The 27,697-nt window shown below is 43.1% G+C and overlaps 1 protein-coding gene and 1 long non-coding RNA gene across 4 annotated transcripts in view; one reads left to right on the plus strand and one right to left on the minus strand.

Moving 5' to 3' along the window:
• Positions 1-27,697, plus strand: part of LOC140470801 (uncharacterized) — a 678,281-nt gene that overhangs the window by 35,162 nt on the left and 615,422 nt on the right. The window lies entirely within an intron of this gene.
• Positions 99-18,073, minus strand: LOC140470653 (endogenous retrovirus group 3 member 1 Env polyprotein-like). Of its 2 annotated transcripts, XM_072566690.1 has the most exons (4): positions 17,795-18,073; positions 16,712-17,057; positions 14,604-14,788; positions 99-2,761 (listed from the first exon to the last, which is right to left on the minus strand). In XM_072566690.1, exon 4 carries the CDS (start codon positions 1,792-1,794, stop codon positions 772-774), a length of 1,023 nt encoding a protein of 340 aa, XP_072422791.1. In that variant the 5' UTR covers positions 1,795-2,761; positions 14,604-14,788; positions 16,712-17,057; positions 17,795-18,073; the 3' UTR covers positions 99-771. The 2 variants fall into 2 exon arrangements, with proteins under 2 accessions (XP_072422791.1, XP_072422792.1); XM_072566691.1 differs by lacking the exons at positions 14,604-14,788; positions 16,712-17,057; positions 17,795-18,073 and adding an exon at positions 5,074-5,402.

Raw genomic sequence — 27,697 nt, forward strand, 5'->3', positions numbered from 1 at the left:
TTCAGGAAAACAAAGTTTTATTAGCAAGTCTGCAGAGTCGGGCACCCTTCTGAGTAAAAGGCGCGCTGAGGCTTACAAAGTTTCTCATTATATACAGTACAAATCCCTCCCCTCCTTGGCTCTAACAAGCCATGAGGTTCACATTCTTAAAAACATCATTATTCTTCGATTTACACCCTTATCACAAAGTCTGCAACAAATGCCTCCAGACCCTCCCCTTCCTGGCTCTAACGAGCCATGAGGTTCACATTCTTAAAAACATCATTATTCTTTGATTTGCACCCTTATCACAAAGTCTTCAGAGTCTCCAAAGTTGTTTCTCTCACCCTGCAGTATTATCAGTCAAGGACTCATTCTTCCCTGCCTGTGTTAATGGTTTCATCAATCAAGGGCCTGTTTGTTTTTACTCTGCTCACAAATTGTCAGCATTCTGCACAATTTAAACTATTCTACTTTTGAGTATACAAAATGTTTTAGAAAAGAAACAAAAGTTTTGTCTTTTATTATAGATCAGTCTGTGATCCAGGCACATCTTAAAGTTTAAACCGAAATTACCTCTCACAATTCCACCCTTTTCTTTCTTTAAGATGTGCCTGACCAAGATAGCCCCCCCTCCTCAAGGGCCCGGGAAATCCTTGGTCTTTCGCAGCAACATCACTTTAAGTTCACGCGTCCCATGTTGTGGAACCACCACTGCCTGGAGTCGGGAAATATTTTTCTGAATTAAAAACTGAATACAGGGAGTTAGGCAGGGTAATACGAGAAGAAGAATCATGCCCCCCCCCCAACCACCAGCAACGCCGTGCGCCACCAGCTACCACCTAGGAGACCATCCCACCATCCGATGCCACTAAGAGGACGCCAAGATTGTACTGGCACATGGGCCAATTTCCGAATTTCATCGGAAATTTTCAAAACCGCTTTACCATTATCGTCAATTTCTAGACAGCAGTTTGTCAGGTTAAACTTCCCGCACACGCCCCCCTCCGAGGCCAACAGATAATCCAAGGCAAGTCGGTTTTGATATATAGCAGCCCTCATCTGATCCTGCTGCTTAGCCAGCAACTCCAGGGCCAGAGCGGTCTGGTTAGTAATGACCTCTACGACTGCTTGGAGCCTGATAATTCGATTTAACATATAGATAGGAGTACGATATCCCCATGATCCGTCCTGTGCCCATGTAGCTGGCCCGTAGTATTCAATAATCCGGGCCGGTGGCCACTCATTCCCCCAATCACTGACTTGGATATCCCTTGGTGACCTACGGAGGGAGTCAAAGAGTTTAATCCCCAAATCATCGCCTTCCTCCCGGGGTAATAGGAAGAACGCAGGTCGTATTAGACCCAGGAAGCATACCCCAGCCCATCCCATGGGGAGTTTGGAATATGCCTGATTACCGCATATCCAAAATAGGCCATCTGGAGCAGGCCCCCCCCGTTTCGCAACTTTATTCCACACCTCTTTTACCCCAGGAATGCCCTCATAAGGGCCGGAGCCGCTACAATTCCAAAACCGAGAGTCATCACCCAGCCTCACACAATTGCGGTTCTCCTGTTTTGCAATGTACCATGTGATATCCTTAGGCCACCATACTCGCGTGGTTGCATCCAACATATTCTGACAGGGACTAATCCCTACCTCCACGGTCCCCTTGCCTTCAATACAGAACTGGCCCTCAGGGCTGTTTGTCAGTCTCCACCCCTGGCTTTTTCTGTCGTTGACATGAGTCCAAGTGGTTTGCTGCAATTCCCCTATGTCTAAGCTTTGACCAGTCCACGGCCATTGTTCCGACATATGCGGCCCCCCACAAACCCAGCAATTGCTAACATTTAAAACAGTGGCTATTCTAGAGGTGAGATCAATAAACAGGTTTTGTGTAACATCAGGGAGTTCAATTTTTCCTTCTACCTCTTCGTATACGGATGGCACTTTAGGGAGCACGGCCGTTCCCTAACGGTCTTGCTCCTTCCCCAACCCCCGATCAGTGATCTGTATCTTGGTCTCCTTGACTCTGTCAACCTGCTCCCTGAGCAACACGGAGGATAGGTCCCACCTCCCAGTTTTGCTAATAGACACCCAGCGGTCATTTATAGGGCATCCACGGATTTTGCCACCGTATCCTTTATTATATACCTGATAATAGGGTCTCCCATCCTCCCAACATTCGTGTCGTGCACTCACATCGTAACACCTATCGTCCACATAGGAATGGGACACAATGTTCCCGAGTAGATTCAAATCCCAAGTCTTACTATAGTTCGACATTTGTCACATCTCCCCTCACCCTCCCCCACATACAGGAGTAAATTGATCAATATCCCCACCAATACAGTCCAAGTAGAGTTCATTATTGCTGTCTTTTCAGTTTTACCACCAACGGCTTGTCCCCTTGCTCGCATGTCCAAGTGCTTTCTTCTTCAGATGGAACAGGCCCCTTTATCCTCGATGCGTGGACCCACCCTTTCTCTTTCGTCCGAACAGCTGCTTCAGTTGTTAACAGAACCAGGAACGGTCCTTCCCACCGCGGCTGGAGCTTTTCGGCCTTCCAGGTCTTAACAAGTACCCAGTCTCCGGGCTCCACCTTATGCAAGAGGAAGTCGAGCGGCGGAGTGTGAGCCAGGAGACCTTTCCTCCGGAGTTCTCTTGGGCAAATTTGACCTCAGTGGGATCCCTCCTGCGCCACGTGGTGTACCACAGATTGAGGTCACCTTTGATATTGACGCAAATGGCATCTTGAATGTCTCTGCTGTGGACAAGAGCACTGGCAAAGAGAGCAAAATCACCATCACCAATAACAAGGGCAGGTTGAGTAAGGAGGAGATCGAGAGGATGGTGCAGGAAGCGGAGAGGTACAAAGGTCAGGATGATATGCAGCGTGAGAAAATTACAGCCAAGAATTCCCTGGAGTCGTACGCATTTAACATGAAGAGTTCAGTGGAGGAAGAGAAAACGAAAGGCAAGATCAGTGAGGAAGATAAGAACAAAGTCATCGAAACGTGTAACCAGGCCATCTCCTGGCTGGAGGCAAACCAAACAGCAGAGAAGGAGGACTTTGAGCAGCAGTTGAAAGATTTGAAAGAAAAAAAAATATGCAAGCCCATCATTGCCAAACTTTACCAGGGAGGTATGCCCGAAGGGCCATTCTCAGAACAAGTCAGAAAGGACCCTTCTGGTGGACCAACAATTGAAGAGGTTGATTGAAACTTTAACTCTCTTCAAAGTAATATCATTTTCAGTTGGTCTCTCTTCTCCACCATTCCATCCCCCCACCTCCCTGAAATTGCAACAGTCCTTTAGAATTTCTCGGGGCTTCTGTAAACCCAGTTGATTTGGACATTTGCACAGTTAGGTAAATGATGGCCTACATTTCTGAAGTTTGGGTGTTTGAATGGTAGCAATTAAACGTGTCAATGGTGAATTTTTCTGCAAACTGTTTCCTGTATGTTTTATACATTGAGTAGTTTACACCCTTTTAGCTGCTAATGGAGTTCTTTCTCAGTTTTCTGCACACTACAAGAATGCACCGTATGATTCAGAAATTCAGTCAGTTGTCACTAATCCTGAGAAGTTATTGTTTAGACAGGTTATACTTACAGTTAAGCAAGCCAGCTATTCTTTCTGTCATGTAGTTGGAACAGTGTTCCCTTATAATAAATAGTATACAACAGAGATTCTATTTTCATACAGACCACAAGAAGGTGGTGTTATAACAATTGGCAGCCTTTGCAGACTTAATTTGTATGCAATTATTGAGGAAAGTAATCACAATTAAATATCTTTGGTGGAAAATGCATAACATCCGAGCAGTGGCTATCAATAATACAATTTCTCTCTGTGCACAACCAATTTTCAGATGATGTCCTTTGTGTTCTCCAAAAGCTTGTTTAACCATTTGAATCATTAAGTGGATAGGACCAATTTTCATGCATTGTGTGTCTGTTGCTGTCATAAATGTTTTTTTGTTTGCAGCAAAATTTAAGTTTTTTTTTTGATACCTTCCAGACATTGATTCTCTCACAATCTTTTCCATTTTTATGACTTTTCTTTCAACTCTGTCTGTTTTTTTTTCCCTTGGTTAATCATTCTTTGATATTCCCTTCCTGGAATCATTTTTCCTCACTGAGGAAACTGGGAGTCATGAACTATTTTCATAAAAGTGTGCAGTTGTTCATTAGTTGTCTTTTCTATTAAACTTCTTTCTGAGTCCACTCCAGTTAACTCTGCACAATGCCTACCTTCTTCGAGTTTATAGCACAGTTGTTTTCAACCCAAGTTTCTTACTCTTAACATGAATGCTAACTTCTATCATATTATGGTCACTGTAACCTTTAGAGTTTATTTTTACTTTGTGATCATGTATTAAACCTTCCTCAGTATATATTATCAGACGCAAAATAGCTTGATTCCCATTTGGATGTAGAACATATGATTCTAGAAAAGTGTCCTTCTGACTTCCTTAGGCAACTTGATTTTCCCAATCTACATGAAAATTAAAATCACCAGTGATAAATATACTGCCTGTTTTTTACACACCTTATTTTCTCCCTGAACTATTCTGTCCCAAAGAAAGCTACTGTTGATGGGTCTGTGGACAACTCCCAGCAGCATCTTTACCCATTATTTTTTATAAGCTCCCACTTATATGGATTTTATAACATATGTTTCCAAGATCATTTCCTGCTACTTATACTTATTCTATCTACAAATAACAAAACATACCCCAGCCCATCCCTTAATCGCCTTAGATCCCTTATTTCCCATTTCCGAGGACTTCATATTTCTCCCGTGATAATCTATCACAATGTAGCCAATTCCCGGACCTTCAGTCCCGTGATCGCCCAGGTTCCTTTGCAGGCACCCCCGGTCTTTGGATTCCTGTGTCCTACGTCTCTGTGACACAGATCACAGGCACCCCGTAGGTACACGTTCCTCCGCAAACACGGTCTCTGCAAATCCCTCACAGGCCAGCCCCGGTCTCTAGATACCTGAGTCCTACGTCTCTGTAGAAAAATCCACAGGCACCCCGTAGGTCCCCAGGCGTCCGGAAACACGGTCCCCGCAAGATTTTCTTACCTGGGTTCGGTGCACCGAAATTACTCGATCGTTAACCGTCCCCACTGCCTCGGTTACACCCCTCCTTTGTTTTCCTGAGCCTCCCGGATATCACTCGCTCAAGCCGCGCGGGGCGACAAGCAAGGAATCAGGGACTGCTGAAATCAGCAGGGTGCACCTTCTCCGATGTCCTTCCTCAGCTCCCCCCGCGGCCGGAGTGTTGATCCCGGACGACGAGCCCCCAAGTTGTTAGAAACGAAAATCGCTTCTTAATAATCGCTCTAGACAAATTCAGGAAAACAAAGTTTTATTAGCAAGTCTGCAGAGTCGGGCACCCTTCTGAGTAAAAGGCGCGCTGAGGCTTACAAAGTTTCTCATTATATACAGTACAAATCCCTCCCCTCCTTGGCTCTAACAAGCCATGAGGTTCACATTCTTAAAAACATCATTATTCTTCGATTTACACCCTTATCACAAAGTCTGCAACAAATGCCTCCAGACCCTCCCCTTCCTGGCTCTAACGAGCCATGAGGTTCACATTCTTAAAAACATCATTATTCTTTGATTTGCACCCTTATCACAAAGTCTTCAGAGTCTCCAAAGTTGTTTCTCTCACCCTGCAGTATTATCAGTCAAGGACTCATTCTTCCCTGCCTGTGTTAATGGTTTCATCAATCAAGGGCCTGTTTGTTTTTACTCTGCTCACAAATTGTCAGCATTCTGCACAATTTAAACTATTCTACTTTTGAGTATACAAAATGTTTTAGAAAAGAAACAAAAGTTTTGTCTTTTATTATAGATCAGTCTGTGATCCAGGCACATCTTAAAGTTTAAACCGAAATTACCTCTCACATCAATGAAACTGTGTGAGGCACTGGTGGCTACAACAATATTGTGTGCAGTCAGGTCACCACATTATACGAAGGACGTCATTGCAGTGGAGAGAGTGCAGAGGAGATTTATAAGAATGTTGCCGGGGCTGGTGAATTGTAGCTACCAGGAGAGATTGGAGAGTTTGGGGTTGTATTCCTTGGAACAGTGGTGCCATGATTAAGGAAAACAGGGCGACACTCGTATCCACGGGTCCAGTTATCACGGTTTCACTTACTCGTGGTTTACAGTGGTCTGAGCATATAAAAGGGAATGTTCCAGAACCAGGGACCAGGAGAACGCCGGAAGGTATATTTCCCATTTAAATTAATGGTTTTGCACCTATCTGTAGGTCCTGGAACATATACCCCATGGGTAATGGGGTCTACAGTACGAAATAGTGAGCTACCTGATGAAGGAGCAGCACTCTGAAAGCGTGCAAATCCATATCGGCCTGTTGAACTATAACCTGGTGTTGTGTGATTTTTCACTAATTTGAGAGTGGGAGACATTAGACAGGAGAAACCTGTTTCCTTTAGCAGAATGATCAAAATCCAGGGATCACGGATTGAAGTTAAGTGCCTGTAGTATTAGAATTTATGAGGAAAAATGTTTTTTATGCAGAGAGTGGTGGGTATCTGGAATTCGTTGCCTGATTTGATGGTGCAGGCAGAGACCTTACATATTTTTAAACAAAAAATCCCTGGTACTGAGCCTCAAATGTTGTAAACTGCGAGGTTACAGGCAGTGCCAGGATGGTGGGATGAGAAAGGGCATGTAGGCATGGACAAGATGGGCAGAATGCCCCACCCCCTCACCCCAAAGCTGTATTATTTTTATGATTCTCCAGTTATCAATGAGACCAGACCAGTCAATGCTGTGTGAATATGTAAATATATTTACCATATACCAAAAGTTACAGTTTGATAACTACACCCACACATTCACCAAACAGGAACTGACAGGCATAGATCAATAACTAAACTCACATATCCACATACCCACTTGCATCAGGTGGCCCCATTCATGGAGCTGTATGGGTGTTGTTTAGTTTCTGAATCTCACTCAACTGGTATTAGAATTTTAAGAAAAAATGGACAAGGAGCAGCTCAGCAGGAGTGGAATCAGACCCGTGGTTCTTTTTAAATTGCTGGCTTTCAACAAAATAAAATCCTAGTGACGATTAACTGAATGTTACATTGATGTTGCCAGTCACAACTGATGTTGATTTACAGGAGGTATCGCTTCCGTTTTTCTCCACGCAAGTACTTAAAGGACCAAGATAATGTAATATTCCCTCGGTAAAGAGCCAAGTGTGACCAGCTGCTTCGAACAAACAGCAGGTATGTTACTGCTGTCAGAGCGAAGAACATCCTTTCAATTGACAATAGGTGCAGGAGCAGGCCATTCTGACCTTTGAGCCAGCACCACCATTCATTATGATCATGGTTGATCATCCTCAATCAGTATCCTGTTCCTGCCTTATCCCCATAACCCTTGATTCCACTATCCTTAAGAGCTCCATCCAACTCTTTCTTGAAAGTATCCAGAGACTTGGCCTCCACGGCCTTCTGGGGCAGAGCATTCCACACACCCACCACTCTATGGGTGAAGAAGTTTATCCTCAACTCTGTTCTAAGTGGCCTACCCCTTATTTTTAAACTGTGTCCTCTGGTTCGGGACTCATGCATCAGTGGAAACATTCCTCCTGCCTCCAGAGTGTCCAATTCTTTAATAATCTTATCAGATCCCCTCTCAGCCTTCTAAATTCAAGTATATACAAGCCCAGTTGCTCCAATCTTTCAGCGTAAGATAGTCCCGCCATTCCGGGAATTGACCTTGTGAACCTATGCTACACTCCCTCAATAGCCAGAATGTCTTTCCTCAAATTTGGAGAACAAAGCTATGCACAATATTCCAGGTGCGATCTCACCAGGGCCCTGTCCAGCTGCAGAAGGACCTCTGCTTCTATTCTCAATTCTTCTTGTTATGAAGGCCAGCATGCTATTAGCTTTCTTCACTACCTGTGAACCTGCATGCCAGCTTCCATTGACTGATGTACAAGAACACCTGCATCTCATTGTACTGCCCCTTTATCTAACTTGACTCCATTTAGGTAGTAATCTGCCTTCCTGTTCTTGCCACTAAAGTGAATAACCATACATTTATCCACATTAAACTGCATCTGCCATGCATCTGTCCACTCGCCTAGCCTGTCCAGGCCATCCTGTACTCTCCTAACATCCTCTTCACATTTCACCCGGCCACCCAGCTTTGTCTCATCAGCAAATTTGCTCGTATTACTTTTAATACCTTCATCGCTATCATTAATGTACATCTTAAAAAGCTGCAGTCCCAGCACTGATCCCTGCGGCACACCACTAGTCACTGCCTGCCAAAAGGGAGCTGTTTATCACTACTCTTGGTTTCCTGTCAGCCAACCAATTTTCAATCCATGTCAGTATTTTGACCCTAATACCATGTGCCCTAATTTTGCTCATAACCTCCTGTGTGGGACTTCATCAAAGGCTTTCTGAAAGTCCAGGTTTACTACATACACTGGATCTCCCTTATCCATCTTCAGAGTTACATCTTTAAAAATTTCCAGAAGATTAGTCAAGCAAGATCAAAGTTTGTGAGAATATTTGTAGCTCGGGTGCTCGTTGTTGTGGTTCTGTTCGCCGAGCTGGACATTTGTGTTGCGGACGTTTTGTCCCTTGTTTAGGTGACATCCTAAGTGCTTGGCAATTCTGTGTTGTTTCCTCTGGCATTTATAGTGGTCAAGCAAGATTTCTCCTTCATAAATCCATGCTGACTCTGACCTCTCCTGTTAATGCTAGCCAGATGTGTTGTAATTTCATCTTTTATAATTGATTCAAGCATTTCTCCCACCACTGAGGTCAGACTAACTGGTCTATAATTCTCTGTTTTCTCTCCCCCTCCTTTCTTAAAAAAGTGGGACAATATTAGCCACCCTCAAATCCGCAGGAACTGATCCTGAATCAATAGAACATTGGAAAATGATCACCAATGCCTCCACGATTTCCAGAGCCACCTCCTTCAGTATTCTGGGATGCAAACAATCAGGTCCCGGGACTTATTAGCCTTCAGACCTAACAGTCTCTCCGACACCATTTCCTGCCTAATATAAATTCCCTTCAGTTCAGGTCCTTCAGCCACTATTCCATCTGGGAGATTGCTCGTGTCTTCCCCAGTGAAGACAGATCTAAAGTACCAATTCAACTCTTCTGCCATTTCTTTGTTCCCTGTAATAAATTCACCTGTTTCTGTGTTCATGGGCCCAATTCTAGTCTTAACCATTTGTTTTCTTTTACCTAAAAAAGCCTTTACTATCCTCCTTTATATTTTTGGCCAGTTTACCTTCATACCTTATTTTTTTCTTTGCGTATTATCTTTTTAGTTATCCTCTGTTGTTCTTTAAAAGCTTCCCAATCCTCCGATTTCCCACTCATCTTTGCTATGTTATACTTTTTCCATTTTGTCTTGTATGGTCCTTAACTTCCCTCGTCAGCCACGCCCACCACTGCCTCCACTTAGGATCTTTCTTCTTTTTTGGAATGAACTGATCCTGCATCTTCTGCATTATACCCAGAAATGCCTGCCATTGTTGTTCCACTGCCATCCCTGCTAGGGTATTGCATCATTGAACTGTGGCCAGCTCCTCCCTCATAGCTCCATACTTCCCCTTATTCAACTGAAATATTGTCAGTACCGATTCTACCCTCTCCCTTTCGAATTGCAGATTAAAGCTTATTGTATTGTGGTCACTATCTCCAAATGGCTCCTTGACTTCGAGGTCCCTAATCAAATCCGGTTCGTTGCACACCAAATCCAGAATTGCTTTCTCCCTGCTAGGCTCCAGCATAAGTTGTTCTAAGAATCTATCTCTGAGATACTCCAGAAACCCCCTTTCTTGGGGTTCAGTACCATCCTGATTCTCCCAGTCTACCTGCATGTTGAGATCCCCCATAACAACTGTAGTAATATCTTTGTGACAAGCTAATTTTAGCTCCATATTCAACTTACACACTACATCCAGGCTACTGTTTGGGGGCCTGTAGATAACTCCCATTAGGGTCTTTCTACCCTTAGAATTTCTCAGCTCTCTCCATACTGACTCTACATCCACTGATTCTAGGCCCCCCGCACAATGGACTGAATATCATTCCTTACCAACAGGGCCACCCCACCCCCTCTGCCAGTCAGTCTCTCCTTACGATAGCACGTATAGCCTTGAATATTCATTTCTCAGGCCATGTCCACTTGAAGTCACGTCTCAGTTATCCCCACAACATCATAACTGCCAATTTCCAAATGAGCCTCAAGCTCATCCACCTTATGTCTAATGCTTCGTGCGTTCATATATAACATTTTTAATTTGTTACGCTCCTCACCCTTCCTATCAGTCCCTATTTCACTTGACCTTACGGCATGATCCTTTTTTGAGTTTTCTGCTCCATTGATTCCATTGTCTTTCTTGACTTCTCTTGTTCTAACTTTCCCCTTCACTTCCTTCTTAAATTTCCAGTTTGTCCCGTCCTCCCTAAATAGTTTAAATGCAGCTGTGTTGCAGTGGCAAACCTACCTGCCAGAATGCTAGTCCCCCACCTATTAAGGTGCAAACCGTCCCTCTTGTATAATTTATCCTTACTGCTAAACATACCCCAGTGATCCATGAATTTAAATCCTTGCTTCCTGCACCAGTTCCCCAGCCACACATTCAAGTCCATTATCTCCCTGTTCCTGTCCTCTCCAGCCCGATGAACTAGAAGCAAACCAGGGATAATCACCCTGGATGTCCTGCTTTTCAGCTTTCTCCGAAGTCCCGCTGTAGAATGTCTCTCCTCTTCTTTCCACAGTCACAGAGTGGATTGAGTCAGGTTCATATTGAGCTCCATTTCCAGAGAGATATGTTCAAACCAAGTGTCAAACACCACCAAGGAAATAGAAGTTTATATTTTTTAATCTATATTCTCAATGCATGCTACCCAGTTCCAATTAATTTGAGTGAATCCTCATCAAAAATATATATTGCACTAAATCTGAACATAGATCGGCACAGCACAGGGTCCTTCAGCCCACGACGTTGTGCCGAACATGGCGCCGAATGAAATCTAATCCCTTCTGCCTGCCCATGGTCCATATCCCTCCATTTCTTGCATTTTAATTTGCTTATTTTAAAGCCCCTTCAATACCTATATCTTATCTACCTCCATCACCACCCCTGGCAGTGTGTTCCACTCCTATCACTCTCTACTTAAAATAAAAACTGCACCTTAGGTCTCCCCTTACCTTATATGCATGCCTCTTAGTTTTAGACATTTCAACTCTTGGAAAAAGATTCTGACCATCAGCTTTAACCATGCATATTATAATTTTATAGACTTCTGGATATAGGTTTGCTCGCTGAGCTGGAAGGTTTGTTTTCAGACATTTTGTCACCATACTAGGTAACATCATCAGTGAGCCTCAGGATGAAGCACTGGTGGTATTTGTGTGTTTAGGTTTCCTTGGGTTGGTGATGTCATTTAGTGTTCATTTTCTCTGAGGTTGTAAATGGAATTCAAGTCAATTTGTTTGTTTTTCGAGCTCCGTTTGGAATACCATGCTTCTCAGCATTCTTGTGCACATCTCTGTTTGGCCTTTCCTAGGATGGATGTGTTGTCTCACTCGAAGTGGTGTCCTTCCTCATCTGTATGTAAGGATACTAGTGAGAGTGGGTCATGTCTTTTTGTGGCTAGTTGATGTTAATGTATCTCAGTGACTAGTTTTCTGCCTGTTTGTCCAATGTCGTGGACTCATAAATAGAAAATGGGCCAGACCACCAGTGCTTCATCCGGAGGCTTACTGATGATGGCACCTAGTATGGTGACAAAACATCTGAAAAAGAACCTTCCAGCTCAGCGAGCAAATCTAGATCCAGAACCTCAACCTGAGCTACAACTCTTCTCAAAATTTTACCGACTTCTATTAAGTCTGCCCTCAGTCTCTGCTGCTCAGAAGAAAACTATTTGGCTTTTTCTAGCTTCTTTTTTATTAGCTTATATCTGCGAGACAACATTCTGGCAAACCTCTTCTGCATCCTCTCTAAAGCCTCCACGCCCTTCCTGTAATGTGGCAACCACAATCGAAAAATCACGCAACACCAGATTATAGTCCAGCAGGTTCATTTGGAAGTACTAGCTTTCAGAGTGCTGCTCCTTTATCAGGTAGCTGTGAAACAGGATCATGAGACACAGAATCTATCGCAAAAGATTATCGTGTTATGCAACTGAAATGATATTTTGAAGAAACCTAGATTGCTGTTCAGTGTTTCATCTTTTAGAAAGGGTTGCAGGTTTCAGTTCATTAGTATATACATATCAAAACTTCTTTTAAGTCACATTTCAAACATGACTTCAGATTTTATTTAAAAAGGGTGACATCTCAACTCAGACAATGTATTAAAGGTGTGAGGTTAGAGTCTGTCTGTATCCCAATCTTGAGTCAGACTGGTTCTATTGCCAAAGTAGGAATATATAAAATATTACATGGATTGACGGCCTGCAGATTGTGCTCTTTTTGAGCAAAATAGAATGTATCCGCAAATATAATTCTGCAACTACAAATTCACCCCAGAGAAGTGTGTGTGTGCACGTGCGTGAGAGAGAGAAAGAGAGCAAGAGCAGTGTATATGCTTGGTAAAATGTATGTATGAGTATGATAGAGTATAAGCCTGTGAGAGGGTGTGTGTGTGGGAGGTGCATGCATGTGTGTATGAGGGAAAGCGTGTGGATGAGAGAGGGTCTGCATGAGTGTGTGTGTGAGTGTGTAGTGAGACAGGAACCCAAGGTCCTGATTGAGGTTGTCCTCTCAGGTTCTGAACTTTAGTCAGGATACTTTTAACGTGACAATCAAGGTGATCAAATAGACGATGCTGTCCATTTGTAGTTATATGCGAGATAGATAGTGAGCACATTGAAGGGAACATTGCAGCTCTCAGTAACCGAGAAGGACAGAATTAATCTTTTGTCACAATACTCTAAGTATGACCAAGGAAAGTCAACCAATAAGGCAAGCACGCCATATGCCGCCTTCTAAATACCACCCTATCTACTTGCATGGCCACTTTCAGAGAGTTATAGACTTGAAACCCCAATGTTGTTCAGAGTCCAGCATTAACTGTATACCTTTGCTTAACAATTGATCTCCCAAAGTCCAGCATCTTACACCTTCCTGAATTAAACTCAATCTCATATCTCCACCCAAATCTGAAGTGATCTATATCCTGCTGTATCCTTTGACATACGTCTACACTCCCCACAAGTTCACCGATCTTTATACTGTCTACATTTAGTAACGATAATTTTAATGTTACAATCAAGGTGAACAAATAGCTGATGCAATGACTTTGAACAACCGTATGTAAAGTACATATGGAGTCCAAATTGAATTGAAGGATACATTTCAGCTATCAGTAATTGTGAAGGACAATTAATCTTTTGTCACTTACATAGACACAGCAATCAAATAATATGAATTCCAAATGCACAATCTGTGTCAAAGCCTTACATAGAATGATTAATGTGTAGACACGTAACCAAATATTTCCCCACACCCCCCCTCCCCAACACACACAATCTCTCTGATTCTCTCTCTGACTTATGATGAGTTTCAAAGACATACACCATCCTGACACACAGTACAATATCTAACAGTCATACAGTTCCATTGACATTGCAAGTAACACAAAATTTTATGTTCAAAATTATTTCTACCCACACATCCTTTGTCAGAGAGGCCTATGGCACAGAATCAGGCCCTTTGAAACTTTTGAGTCTGCACTGATCAGAAACAACCAGCTAACAATTTTCATCCTGATCAGCCAGCATCCATTTGCATAAAGAGATCATGGTAGCAGAGGAGTTTATCATCCCCATCTTTCTCACAACTCCATTCTGCATTTCTTCATATTGCATTAGGCTTTGTTTTGATGGTTTCAGTCCATCCAGAAACTCTTTTTTTTGGTATTTATGTACTTCTTTCAAAATTGTTCCAATTTTCTACAAAGAGCTCTGCACTCCTCCTTCCCCCTCCCTCGGGATGTATCACCAAAAAAGCATGAAATCTGGCTGCAATTTTCACAATATAGCAGTGGAATCTCATAACCACCCTTCAAAAGCAGTGGAGAAAAGGGGGGGGAAAAAGCCAAAATTGATAGGCTTGTAGAATTGCACATTTTATTTTCAAGCAGAGTAGAATAGTGTTGATTATTCCATAAATTCAATTTGACAGTTTACATATTCTGCACCACATGACAAAAAATAATACAAGTCCTTTTTCTTTTGTCCTCCCTACTATAGAGCAACATAAGACTACTGCTAATGGTGCATCATCACACTACAGAGCAGGGTAATGTTCTGTCTACATCAGAAAATAGAGGTGAATTAGCTAATTGTCTTTTCCGTACAAGGTCAGTCAGCTCCAATGCAGTTGAATTGTTTGTTACTTCGTTGCAAATGGATTCAGTTTACACTGATTTTTACTTGACCAGTATTAATAAAAGAACATCACTATGCACTGAAACAAAAATTGATGGCTTTCTGAGACCAACATTTTATATAATAACTCTGTTAGATTCCGTACTATACAAGATACAAAAGGTCCATTGTGTTTCCTACCTTGACTCTGAAGAACAGCACAGAATCCTTTCTGCTGCAGTGTGTTACACTTTCACTTGCACGTGCTTCCTACAGGCACTAACAATTAAAGAACTTCAGCTGTTTCCCATTCGCTACAGAAGACATGGACTGAGATACAGACTGGCAGCACAACAGCACACTCACTCTCACTCAGCCATTGAATGCTGAAAGGAAAAGAATAAAATTTGGCCTTAATTATTTCCAGATTTGAATTGATTCTCAACATCACTTATCACAGCTGAGGATAGACAGTGCCCAGCAGCGCCTGATAAAGTCTACTATACATGCACTCACACACAATGTAAAAGTAAACAGACTGAAATGCAATACAATTAAGCATCATCAAAAAGAGTTTACTTACAGAGTCTGTGCTACATTCAGACAAAACCACAACTGAACATAGGTGAATGAGATCCAGTAAATCTCCAATGACCCCTCTCCCGAGCTTGAGGGTCGTTCCTTCAATGAGTTGCCCAGAACTGAACACAGTTCTGACCAATCAAAGACTACAGTTACTAAAAGTCAGATGTCTGCAGATCTGATGTCAAATTATCCTTTCCATATAAGACACTGACAATGTGTGGATGAAGTTCACATTCCCAACAATTACTGCAGAACTGATGCATAAGAGAATGTCCCAGTACAGGCACAATGGGCTGAATGGTCTGTTTCTGTGCTGTACCACATCAGTCATTCTGATTTTGGTGAGAAAGGAGATGATATGCTGTTGTGTTGCATATTGGTATAAAAAATATAATTCACTTATTGACATGTGCATTCACATACTGACATAGGAGAAAATGACAAATACAGATTAATATCAACATTCTCAAATCACAGCAGGGACAGACCAATAAATACACTCACACATTCACATCGGCAATGGGCAAATACAGGTCAACATTGACAGTCTCAATTCACAGAGCAGGAACAGACTGGTAAATACATTCACATCAGGGAAACGGACAGGTAGAATTGATAGTTACGTGCACATAGAAGAAACTGACACATACACATTGATAACTACACGGTTCTATAAATGATTCGGAGTTGGGTGTTGAGGACATAATCTCTAAATTGCAGTTGACACTAACCCAGGGAGGGGAGTGAATTGTGAGGATGATGCTTAGTGACTTCACAGGGCGATTGACAAATTGGCGAAATGGGCAGAAATCTGGCAGATGAATAGCCACGCAGACAAATGTAATGAAATGCATTTTGTTAACAGAAACACATGGCAACAATGCAGGGTCAATGGTACAGCTTTGAGGGGAAAACTGGAGCCAAGGGACCTCTGGGTTCACGTGTATCGTTCTCTGAAGGTGGCCAGGCAAGCCTAAACCATTGTGAAAAAGGTTTATAGGATCCTTGTGGTTATAAATAAAGGCATTGAGTATAAAACTGAGGAAGTGATGCTATACCTCGACAAATCATTGGTCAGACCACATTTGTGTTCAGTTCTATTTAAGGAAGGATCTTCAAGCTCTGGAGAGGGTCCATTGGAAATTTACTAGAATGATAGCAGGAATGAAGGATTTTACATAATAGGAAGGATTAGTGACACCAGGCCTCTTCTCCTTGGAGCAGAGAAGATTAAGAGGGGGAATTTATGGAGGTATTCAAAAATATGAAGAATTTTGACAGTGGAAAGAAGAATATTTTGTGACCATTACTTGGTATGTTAGTAACTACGGGTCACAATTTCAACATTGTCAGCAAGAGAGCTAGGTGTGGGATGAAGAGAAATGTCTTTACTCAGAGTTGTTAGGATTTGGATTGTGCAACCTGGAATACTGGTGGAGGTAGATTCCATACAAGGTATCAAACTAAAGCTGGATGTGTATTTTAAGTGATGAAGTTGCAGGGCAAAGAAGATAGGGCTGGTGAATGATCCTGTCTTGAATTATTTCCAGCTCACCACAATTTAAATAAATTATGCGCAGAGTACATTCAATTCATTGTCTAGTCTGCCTCGACCCATTCACCAGGAAGTCAAATGGATGCTCAAGTTAGGAAAGGACACCATAAAATCTCAAATCTGTGCCATCAACAGATAGATCATTGTACAGCAGTATAAATTGACCCACCGAGAGTTCTGGGAGAGACCATATTTCAGATGATTTCTCAAGACAAGTCCATCTTTCGAACTGATATCTTGCCGAGTGAATTGAGACAAAGCTTAGCCGAGTCACAGAATCGTGGCAGCGCTACGCCTTCTCTTCCTTGTCCTCCTTATTTGCTGAAAGATAGATTTGCTGTTGATCGATTTGTGAAGGGTCACAGGCTTTCTTCTGCACTGTCTCACAATGTCCATGGAAGGCTAACATAAACGTTTCCCTTTTCGTCTTGACCTGATTCCTCATCCCCTCCTGTATGTGTGTGCCTCAGGGTGGCTTATGTGATGCAGGGTGGTTGCTGTTCCACTTGGTCAGCCTGAAAACAGATCAACAAGAAATGTAGTGGGAGCAGGACCAAAATTGGTGGCATTTTGGACAGAGAAGAAGGTTATCCAAGAGGACAATGGAAGTTTGATCAACTGGGCCAGTGGATCAGGGAATGGCAGATGAAGTTTAATTTAGATAAACACGAGGTGTTGCATTTTGGTAAGGCAAACCAGGGCAGGACCTATGCTGTTAATAGTACAAGTCTGGGGAGTGTTTCTGAACAAACAGACCTAGGGGTGCAGGTAGACAGTTCCTTAAATGTGGCATTTCAGCAAGACACTGTGGTGAAGGCGGCATTTGGCGTGCTTCTCTTCACCGGTCAGAGCATTGACAACAGGAGTTGAGATCAGAATAAATTGCCCAATACCATTGAGCTAAACATTGATGTCCCCAGAATCCATACAGTGTGGAAAGAGACCATTCAGTCTGTCCCAAACCAATAAAGAGGATCCCACCCAGACCCAAATCTACCCCTATAACCCTGCATTAACCATGGCCAATCCCCCGAACCTGCACATCCGACAGCATGGAAGCAGGCCTTTTGGTTCATCAGGTCCATAGACTGACCCTCTGAAAAGCATCCAATCCCAGCCCAACACCCTCTCTAATCCCTGTAACCCTGCATTTCCCATGGCTAATCCTCCTAGCCTGCATAACTCTCACACTATGGGCAACTTAGTATAACCAATCCATCTAAACTCCACATCTTTGGACTGCAATACTTACCAGAGGCTGGAATTATTCCTGGGTCCCTGGCGCTGTGAGGCAGCAATGCTAAGAACTGAGCTACTGTGCCACCCAATGTTTTTGCCACTGGCCATGTAGGGGTTGGTTAGCTCAGTTGATTCTGTAGTTGGCTTACAATGTATCGTCACGCTGACAGCATGCGGTTCAATTGCTGGTCTGGTTGAGATTGCTATGAATGATCATTCCCTGTGCCTGAGATGTGGTGACCCTCAGGTTAAAACATAAAACAGTTGTTGCTTTTTCTCCCTCACACCTCTCTCCCCCTCTCTCTAATAAGACAATGGTGAACTTACATGAACCGTCTGATAAAAATATAACTTTGCTGATTAAAAATTAACTGCCCTCTTTTTCACTGCAAAATAAATTGTGTGTTTCCTTCCTGCTGCACCATGAGTGACCTGTAAATGAAAGAAAAGACATTTTACTAACGGTACGTGTAGAACATAGAAAAGTACAACACAGAACAGGCCCTTTGGCCCATGATATTGTGTTGAGATTTAAACCTAATGTAAAGTATAGTAACTTACAAGAGTAAATTATAGTAAATATACACATCCTTGAACTCACTGCTATCCATGTGCATGTCCAGCAGTTAATTAAATGTCCCTAATGACTCTGCTTCCACCACCACAGCTGGCAACGCATTCCATGCATTCACAACTCACTGCATAAAGAACCTACCTCTGATGTCTTCTTTATACCTTCCTCCTAATATCTTCAAACTATGACTTCTCAGACCAGTCAATCCTGTCCTGGGGAAAAGTCTCTGGCTATTGCCTCTATCTATTCCTCTCAATATTTTGTACACCTCGATCAGGTCTCCTCTCTTCCTCCTCCTCTCCAGAGAGAAAACTCCAAGCTTATTCAACCTTTCTTCATAAAGCAAGCGGTCCAGTCCAGGCAGCATCCTGGTAAACCTTCTTTGCACCCTCTCCAAAGCCTCTGTATCTTTCTGATAGTAGGGTGACCAGAACTGGACACAATATTTTAAGTGTGGTCTCACCAGTGTCTTGTGGAGCTGCAGCAAAAACTCGCATCTCTTAAAATCGATCTCTCTGTGGACTGTAAGTCTGTGCACTTTTAATTTAGGGTACAGGAGGCCCTACTTTGTAGGACCTGGGGTCTAGAACCCACTCAAATAACAATCAATCACTTACCTTCCCGACCGGCTTTGCGTTCCAACGTCGCTTCCACCCAACACCTGCTGCTTTCTGCTGCAAAAAGACCATTGGCGTCGAGGTAAGTTCTTAAGTGGAACCATGGTGGAACCTTGTTGAACACCTGAAGTCGATATAGATCACATCCAACGCTCTGCCTTCATCATTCCTCTTTGTTACGTCTTCAAAAAAACTCAATCAAGTTTATGAGACATGATTTCCCATGCACAAAGCCATGTTGACTATCCCTAATCAGTCCTTGCCTTTCCAAATACATGTACATGCTGTCCTTCAGTATTCCCTCCAACAACTTGCTCACCATCGATGTCAGGCTAACTGGTCTATTATTACCTCGCTTGTCCTTCCCACCTTTCTTAAAGTGGCACAGTTCTGATCTCCAGCATCTGCAGTCCTCACTTTCTCCTAGAAGATCTTTGAGGGGGCCCTATTCTGTCCCTAGTTACCCTTTTGCCCTTGATGTATTTGTAAAAACCCTTTGGATTCTCCTTAACTGTCTATTTGCCAAAGCTATCTCCTGTCCCCTTTTTACCCTCCTGATTTCTCTCTTAAGTATATTCCTACTGCCTTTATACTCCCCGAAGGATTCACTTGATCTATCCTGTCTATCCCTGACATATGCTCCCTTCTTTTTCTTAAGCAAAATCTCAATTTCTTTAGTCACCCAGTATTCCCTGCACCTACCAGCCTTTCCTTTCACCCTAACAGGAATATACTTTCTCTGGACACTCGTTATCTCATTTCTTAAGGCTTTCCATTTTTCAGCTGTCCCTTTACCTGCGAACATCTACGCTCAATCAGCTTTTGAAAGTTCTTGCCTAATATCGTCAAAATTGGCCTTTCTCACTCGCGATGTTTAAACGTGGCTGGGTTTTAGAGAGTTAACTTTTACCAGCATTTCTTATTTTTGAGATGGTGGAAAGTGAGTACACCAAACTGCTCTCTGTTTTGGAGTCATCTATAATCAAGAAACAGGAATGCAAAGTGAACCGAAAGGTTGGAGATCAGAATGTTAAACCAACAGCAAACAATGCCTCAAAATTAAATACGAAGTGATAATTAATGTCACAGCCCCAACCCAGCAGGAATATAAACCAAAGCTCTTGGCTATATATCGACCTTTCAAAGCAGTTCACAAACCAGGTGATTCAATAACATCGAATGTGTATTTTGCATCAACATTCACTACAAAGTTTGTGCCCACCCTCCCAGAACAAGCTCACATAGGAAGGTAGAGGCCCTGGGATCATTTATAATTTTTTTTGTTACTATTATTTGCTCATGGCACATGGGCATCACCTGCTGGACCCAGCATTTATTGTTGTGGTTCTGTTCGCCGAGCTGGGAATTTGTGCTGCAGACGTTCCCTGTCTAGGTGACATCCTCAGTGCTTGGGAGCCTCCTGTGAAGCGCTTCTGTGATGTTTCCTCCGGCATTTATAGTGGTTTGTCTCTGCCGCTTCCAGTTGTCAGTTCCAGCTGTCTGCTGCAGTGGCCAGTATATTGGGTCCAGGTCGATGTGCTTGTTGATAGAATCGGTGGATGAGTGCCATGCCTCTAGGAATTGCCTGGCTGTTCTGTTTGGCTTATCCTATAATAGTAGTGTTGTCCCAGTCGAACTCATATTGCCTGTCATCCGCGTGTGTGGCTACGAAGGGTAGCTGGTCGTGTCGTTTCATGGCTAGTTGGTCTTCATGGATACGGATCGTTAACTGTCTTCCTGTTTGTCCTATGTAGTATTTTGTGCAGTCCTTGCATGGGATTTTGTACACTACGTTGGTTTTGCTTATGCTGGGTACCGGGTCCTTTGTCCTGGTGAGTTGTCATCTGAGATTGGCTGTTGGTTTGTGTGCTGTTATGAGTGGTCGTAGTAGTCTGGCTGATAGTTCAGAAATGTTCTTGATGTATGGTAATGTGGCTAGTCCTGTGTTGTGGCATGTCCTCATTCCATTGTCTTTCCCTTAGGCATCTGTTGATGAAATTGCGGGGGTATCCATTTTTGGCGAATACATTGTAGAGGTGTTTTTCTTCCTCTTTTTACAGTTCTGGTGTGCTGTAGTGTGTTGTGGCCCTTTTGAACAGTGTCTTGATGCAACTTCTTTTGTGTGTGTTGGGGTGGTTGCTTTCATAGTTCAGGACTTGGTCTGTGTGTGTGGCTTTCCTGTATACCTTTGTGGTGAATTCTCCATTCGGTGTTCTCTGTACCATCACGTCTAGGAATGGGAGTTGGTTGTCCTTTTCTTCCTCTCGAGTGAATCTGATTTCTGTGAATGTGGCGTTGATGATCCGGTGTGTGTTCTCTATTTCTGCGTTTTTAATGATTACAAAGGTGTCATCTAAATATCTGACCCAGAGTTTGGGTTGCATTTGTGGTAAGACTGTTTGTTCTAATCTTTGCATTACAGCTTCTGCTATGAGTCCAGAGATGCGTGAGCCCATGGGTGTGCCATTGATTTGTTCATATATTTGGTTGCTGAATGTGAAGTGTGTTGTGAGGCACAGGTCCAGTGGTTTGAGTATGCAGTCTTTGTTGATAGGTTCCCCGTCTTGTCTGTTCTGTATGTCCAGCAGGTTGGCTATTGTTTCTCTGGCTAGGGTTTTGTCGCTAGAGGTGTACAGTGCCATTACATCGAATGAGACCATAGTCTCTCTCTTGTCTACATGTATACTTCTGATGTCCAGGAAATCCTGTGTTGACTGTATGGTGTCTGAATCAGCTGATTAGGTGTTTCGGTTTCTGTTGTAGTTCTTTAGCCAGTTTGTGTGATGGTGTCCCTGGTAGTGATATTATGGGTCTGATTGGGATGCACTTTAGGTAATCCATAGGATCTGGGGGTGGTGTTGCTTTCAGGTTTCATTCTCTGTAGGTCAAACCTGGTTATCTGTCCAGAGTTTGGGTTGAATTTGCCAAAAAAGGATACCCCCGCAATTTCAGCCACTCTCAGACAACAACTCACCAGGACAAAGGATCCGATACCCAGCATGAGCAAAACCAATGTAGTGTACAAAATCCCATGCAAGGACTGCACAAAACACTATACAGGACAAACAGGAAGACAGCTAACGATCCGTATCCATGAACACTAACTAGCCATGAAACATCCTGGTGAATTCCTGGAGGCATGGCACTCATCCACAGATTCCATCAACAAACACATTGACCTGGACCCAATAAACCGGCCACTGCAGCGGTCAGCTGGAACTGACTACCGAAGTGGCAGATACAAATCACTACAAATCACAGAAGCGCTTCACAGTAGGCTCCCAAGCACTGAGGATGGAAACTGAAAGTCACCTAGACAGGGGACGAAACGTCTGCAAACACAAATCCTAGCTTGCTGAACAGAACCACAAAACGAGCACCCGAGCTTCAAATCTTCTCTACAAACTTTGAACACCTAGCATTTATTGCCCAACTCATCTCTTGTTGCCCCCTTGAGAAGGTAGGCACGAGCTGCTCTCTTGAACTGCTGCAGTCCATGTTCTGTAGATAGACACACATTGCCCTGAGGGAGGGAATTCCAGGATTTTGACACAATGACACTGAAGGAACAGTGTTATATTTCCATGTCAGGATAATGAGTGGCCGGAAGGGGAACTTGTAGAGGGTAGGTGTTCCCACATCTGCTGTACTTGTCCTTCTAGATGGAAGTAGTTGTGAGTTTTGAAGGTGCTGCCTGAGGATCTTTGGTGTCCTTCTGCAGTACATCTTGTAGATGGTACACACTGCTGTTACTGAGCATGGGTAGTAGAAGTGGATGCGGTTCCAACCAAGTGGAGCTGCTTTGTCCCTCAATGATGTCTAGCTTCTCGAGTGTTGTTGGAGTTGCAAGTATTCAGACAAGGGGGGAGCATTCCATCACACTCCTGACTGGACACTGAGATAGTTGGAATGGCTCTATCAGGGAAGATTCTAACCATATATATCCTTCCAAGGAAAAAAGGAATGAAATCACGACAAATCAATATTGTTCTGTCTTCCTCAGTTGGATCCAAGGGTCTATGCTACAAATTCCAAACTGAGTCATACCCATCGCACACAGCCTACCTCAGATATACGGAAAGCCTTTGATTTTCTGCCATTTAATAATAATTCTCAGAGTACACCCCCCTTGTTCAAGAATCTCAAGGTTTGTAAACAAAATGAATAGTTGCCATTGTGTGCCCGTGTCCTTTACTGAACAGTACGTGGCTCCAGCAAAAATAAAGGATCAAAAGGAAAGTTGTCTTACAGTAAACAGTCAGTTTCCAGGTGGCAAATACTATCTGTCCCTGCTGAGTTTCTCCAACAAGTTCTGTGTTTCCTTTTATTTCTGTCATTCATTGCCTGAAGAAAGCTAATTGAATGCTGGCTGTTATATTGAGAGATCTGGTGTACAAGGATGCAGAAGGGATGCTGCAGTTATACAAAACCCTGGTTTGACACCACTTGGAGCAGATCTGGGCACCACACCTGAGGAAGGATAGATTGTCCTGGGAGGGAGCACAGCATGAGTTTACAAGATTGATACCTGGACTTCAGGGGTTAAGTTATGAGGAGAGGTTACACAAATTAAGCATGTTCTGTCCAGAATTTACAGGGTTCGTGGATGATCTGATCAAAGATATTAACAGGAAAAGACAGGGTCTGGAAATTGGAAGTGTTTCCACTGGTCGGGGATCCTAGAATTAGGGAGGGCATAGCTAGAGAATTAGGGCCAGACTGTTCAGGAGAGATGTTAGGAAGTACTACTACGCACAAAGGCTGGGAGAGGTTTGGAACTCTCTTCCACAAACAGCAGGCATTGCTGGATCAGTTGTTAGTTTTAAATCTGAGATAATATTTTTGTTCAGCAAAGTTATTAAGGGGAATAGGGGTCAAAGGAAGGTCTATGGAGTCAGGTCACACATCAGCCACTGAATGGTGGAGCAAGCTCAATGGGTTGAATGGTCTCCTCCTGCTCCTTTACATGAATATTCCACATTAATATATCATGGAACTCCCTGCAGTTAGAAAGTGGCATTTCCACACACTGCAGCAATTAGTGATTTCAAATGGAAACTGAAAGTCCAAATATTTTATTTTCACACATTCCAGATCCCCACCATCCTCTGGGTGAAACAATCCTCAAACCCATCTCTAAACCTCTTACCCTTCAGTTTAAAAACCATGAAGGCAAATGTTCTAAACACCTTCTCAAACACCCTGTCTACACGTGACATAACTTCAAAGAATTATGCACCTGAAACCCTTGGGCTCTACTCTACAACACTCCCAATCTTACACTCTGCTATCAAGTCCCCCTCACCCATCAACCTTCTCTGTTGTAAAGGAAACAACCCAAACTTCCCTCCCCAACACTTCCAGGAAGAGATTTGTTTTTTGTGGATCTTTCCAATCAGACGAATACCAGCATGAACACTGACCAATACGTGACGGTGTAGGATCAGCAGCTCACAGATTCATACTCACCATTCAATTGACTTGACCAGATCTCTGCGTGTTTGAAATTTCTTGCAGGTCTGTCCTCACTCGGGACCTCAGCTCGATTTCCCATCACCTCCCCTAGAACGAACTATTTCCAGATCATCACCCAACCGAGTTCCCCTCCCAATCGCGACAACAATTTTCTGCTGTGCGTGTATGAAAACTCCTGGCAACAAGGTCACTGAGCCAAGGTCCCACGGAATGACCTCCTGGAATTATCCAGAATGTGGCTGAGAACTTCTACGTTCATAGAATCATAAAGTTTTGCTGTACGGAAGGAGGCCATTTGTGTCTGTACCAGCTCCTGAACGAGCTACCCAGCCCACTCTCCAACCCTATCTCCGTAGCCCTCTAACATCATCCCTTCCAAATTTATATCCAGCTCTCTTTTCGAACCTCCTATGAAATCTGCCTCCACGACACCCTAAAGCAGCACATTCAAAACCCAACAATCCAAATAAGTTTCTCCTCATCTCACTGACAATCTTGAAATTCGACCAGCCAGTTACTAATAGACCAATGAGTGAAAAACAAGAACTTACTTTCCCGTCAGAATTGTTCAAACTTTCAACACCTCAATAAGGTCACCACTTCATCTTCTCTGCTTGAAGGAGAATAAGCTCAATCTCCTGAACTTTTCCCTGCATCGAAAATCCCTCATCATTGGTATCATTCTTGTAAATCTCCCTCACATTGTGTCCAGGGTTTGAACATCCTTCCTTTAGTAAGGTGTCCAGAACAGAACAAAATCAGCCCGGGTAATAGAAGGTCAACTCCCTTTGTCAAATGTATTTCTAAATTCAGCTTCTGTTGCCTGTGAAGGTAAGGTGTTACACACAAAGAAATATCCAACAGATCAAAGGTGCATCTCCAACATGATCTAATATTCTCCATTCAATACTTGCTGTCACTGGAATTAATTTCTTTTCTGCCCTCTGGTTTGTGTTGGGTTAGCTCAGTTGGCTGGATGGCTGGTTTGAAATATGGAGTAACATCGACCGCGTGGGTTTGAATCTCTCACTGACTGAGGTTACCATGAAGAACTATCCTTCTCCATCTCTCCCCTTGTGTGAGGCATGGTAACCCTCAGATTAAACCACCACCTACCAGTTATCACTCTCTCCCTCTCTGACACACCAGCTGAGGTTCACCAGTGTCTTTCATAACTTCAACATCACCTCCTTGTTCTTAGACTCTATGCCCTTATTAATAAAACAAAGAATGCTATGTGTTTTATTAACTGCTGTCTCCCTGTTATGCCGTCTTCACTGATCTGTGGACATATACCCCCAGCTCCCTCTGCTCCAATCCTGCTCTAGTTTTTTTTTCACCCCCCTAAATGTATTGTCTTTCCATTTCTTTCAACCAACGCCCTTCACCAAATTTGTGTTGAATCATGTTTGTCTTTATTTTTGAATGTTCATGAATTAAAATCTATTTTGTGAAATAAAACTTCATTTTCTCCCTCCTAGCAGTTTTGCTATTAACTAACAATATAGCTCCAAAAGAACATCCAGGCTGGCATCAGGTCGAGTCCACTTGGCCCTTCAGGAATCTGCTCTGCTATTCCATACGATCGCAGCTGGATCCCATCTCAGCCGCGACTTCACTTTCCTGCAAACACTCACTTTGACCCATCACTGATTAACAATCTGTCTGTCTCCTCCCATTTATGCAGTGGGGTTGGGGGGGGGGGGGGGGGGGGGGGTGATGTTCCGACAGATGTACAAGCCCCTCCTCATTTGAGAGAATTCATTGCTCCTTACCTCTGTTTTCACTCTGCCCAGCCCCTTATCATGAAATGATACTTTTTATTCTAGATTCGCCCACATGAGCAAACATCCTCTCTCCAACTCCTTTGTCAATACCCCCTTTAGCATCTTATAACCTTCCATTAGATCTCCTCTCTTCCATACTCCAGAGAAAGTGCTCAATCTCTCATCTAAGACAAACCCTTTATCTCTGGAAATGATTGAGTGAAACTCCTCTGAACTACCTCCGGTATAAACTGCATCTGTCCTCAAGTAACGAGATCAAAATTGTACCAGTCTCTTCTCATAAGACTAAACTTTCATCTGGGCAATCAATTCAGTGATCTCCTTTGAACTCCCTCCAATTCAACTACATCCCTACTCAAGGAATGGGACCAAAACTGTCTGCAGTATTCCAGATGTGGAAACCCCAATCCCTTGTACAGTTGCAGTAACACTTACCTACTTCCATACTCCATTCCGTTCATAATAAATGTCTTCCTTGTGACCTGCTGTAGCCTTTGCACTGACATTTTGAACTTTCTCTCCTATTCAGATGATAAGTTGCCTTTTTCAATTCTTCCAACTGCAATGAATAACCTCACCACTAATGGGACTGACCAACCCTCAGTTCACAGTCTAACGAAAATTGAGAGTGTGTCCTCGATTTGAACTGTTGTGCTTTAGATTTGCAAACGAGTCAGACAACGGTTCATTTGCTCCAATTTGTCTAACTGATGTAAAATTGCTGGGTTTGCACCCCAGAGTGATTTTCAGCCCATCTGGACAGTGTTTGAATGTTGTTTGAAGTTGCTAACCACCTCACTAACTTACCTGTGCTGCCAGGAACATGCCGGGGAAAAAGAAAACAGCTGGAGAAAATAAGAGAGAAAGAACATAGGAAAGTGTTACTGTAAATATTCAGCTTCTCCTGCTAGTAAATGAATCTGGATTCTTTGACTGATAAGCAAGCTTAAATTATTCCAATTTTAACCTTTAGTTTATACCTGTGCGGACCATTCTTCTGAACCCAGCACATTCCTTTGTATATCTCCCCAAGTAATTTCATCTGCCACTTGTTCAATCTGCCCACATCCTCACAAAGTTCCCAAATAGTGCTTTATTTCTTTTTTAATTCACTGGTGGGATGTGAAAATCACTGGCTTGGCCTAGAAATTAATATCCATCTTTAGTTGGCCCCTTGAGAAGGAGGTAATGAGTTGCCTTCTTGAACCACTGCAATCCCTGTGCTGTAGGTCGACCCACATTACCATTAGAGAGGGAACTTCAGGATTTTGACCCAGCGACACTAAACAAATGCTGATATATTTCCAAGTTGGGATGGTGAGTGGCTCAGAGGGAAACTTGGAGGAGGTGGTATTCTCATGTATCTGCTGTGCTTGTCCTTAGAGATGGACGTGGTTGTGGGTTTGGAAGGTGCTGCCTGAGGATGTTTGGTGAATTTCTGAAGGGCATCTCATAGCTGCTAC

Source organism: Chiloscyllium punctatum, chromosome 52, assembly GCF_047496795.1.
Source record: "Chiloscyllium punctatum isolate Juve2018m chromosome 52, sChiPun1.3, whole genome shotgun sequence".
In the NCBI taxonomy this organism is placed as follows: Eukaryota; Metazoa; Chordata; class Chondrichthyes; order Orectolobiformes; family Hemiscylliidae; genus Chiloscyllium; species Chiloscyllium punctatum.

Excerpts from the sequence above, each read along its gene's own strand:
- LOC140470653 (XM_072566690.1), bottom strand. The coding sequence starts at position 1,794 with ATGTCGGAACAATGGCCGTGGACTGGTCAAAGCTTAGACATAGGGGAA.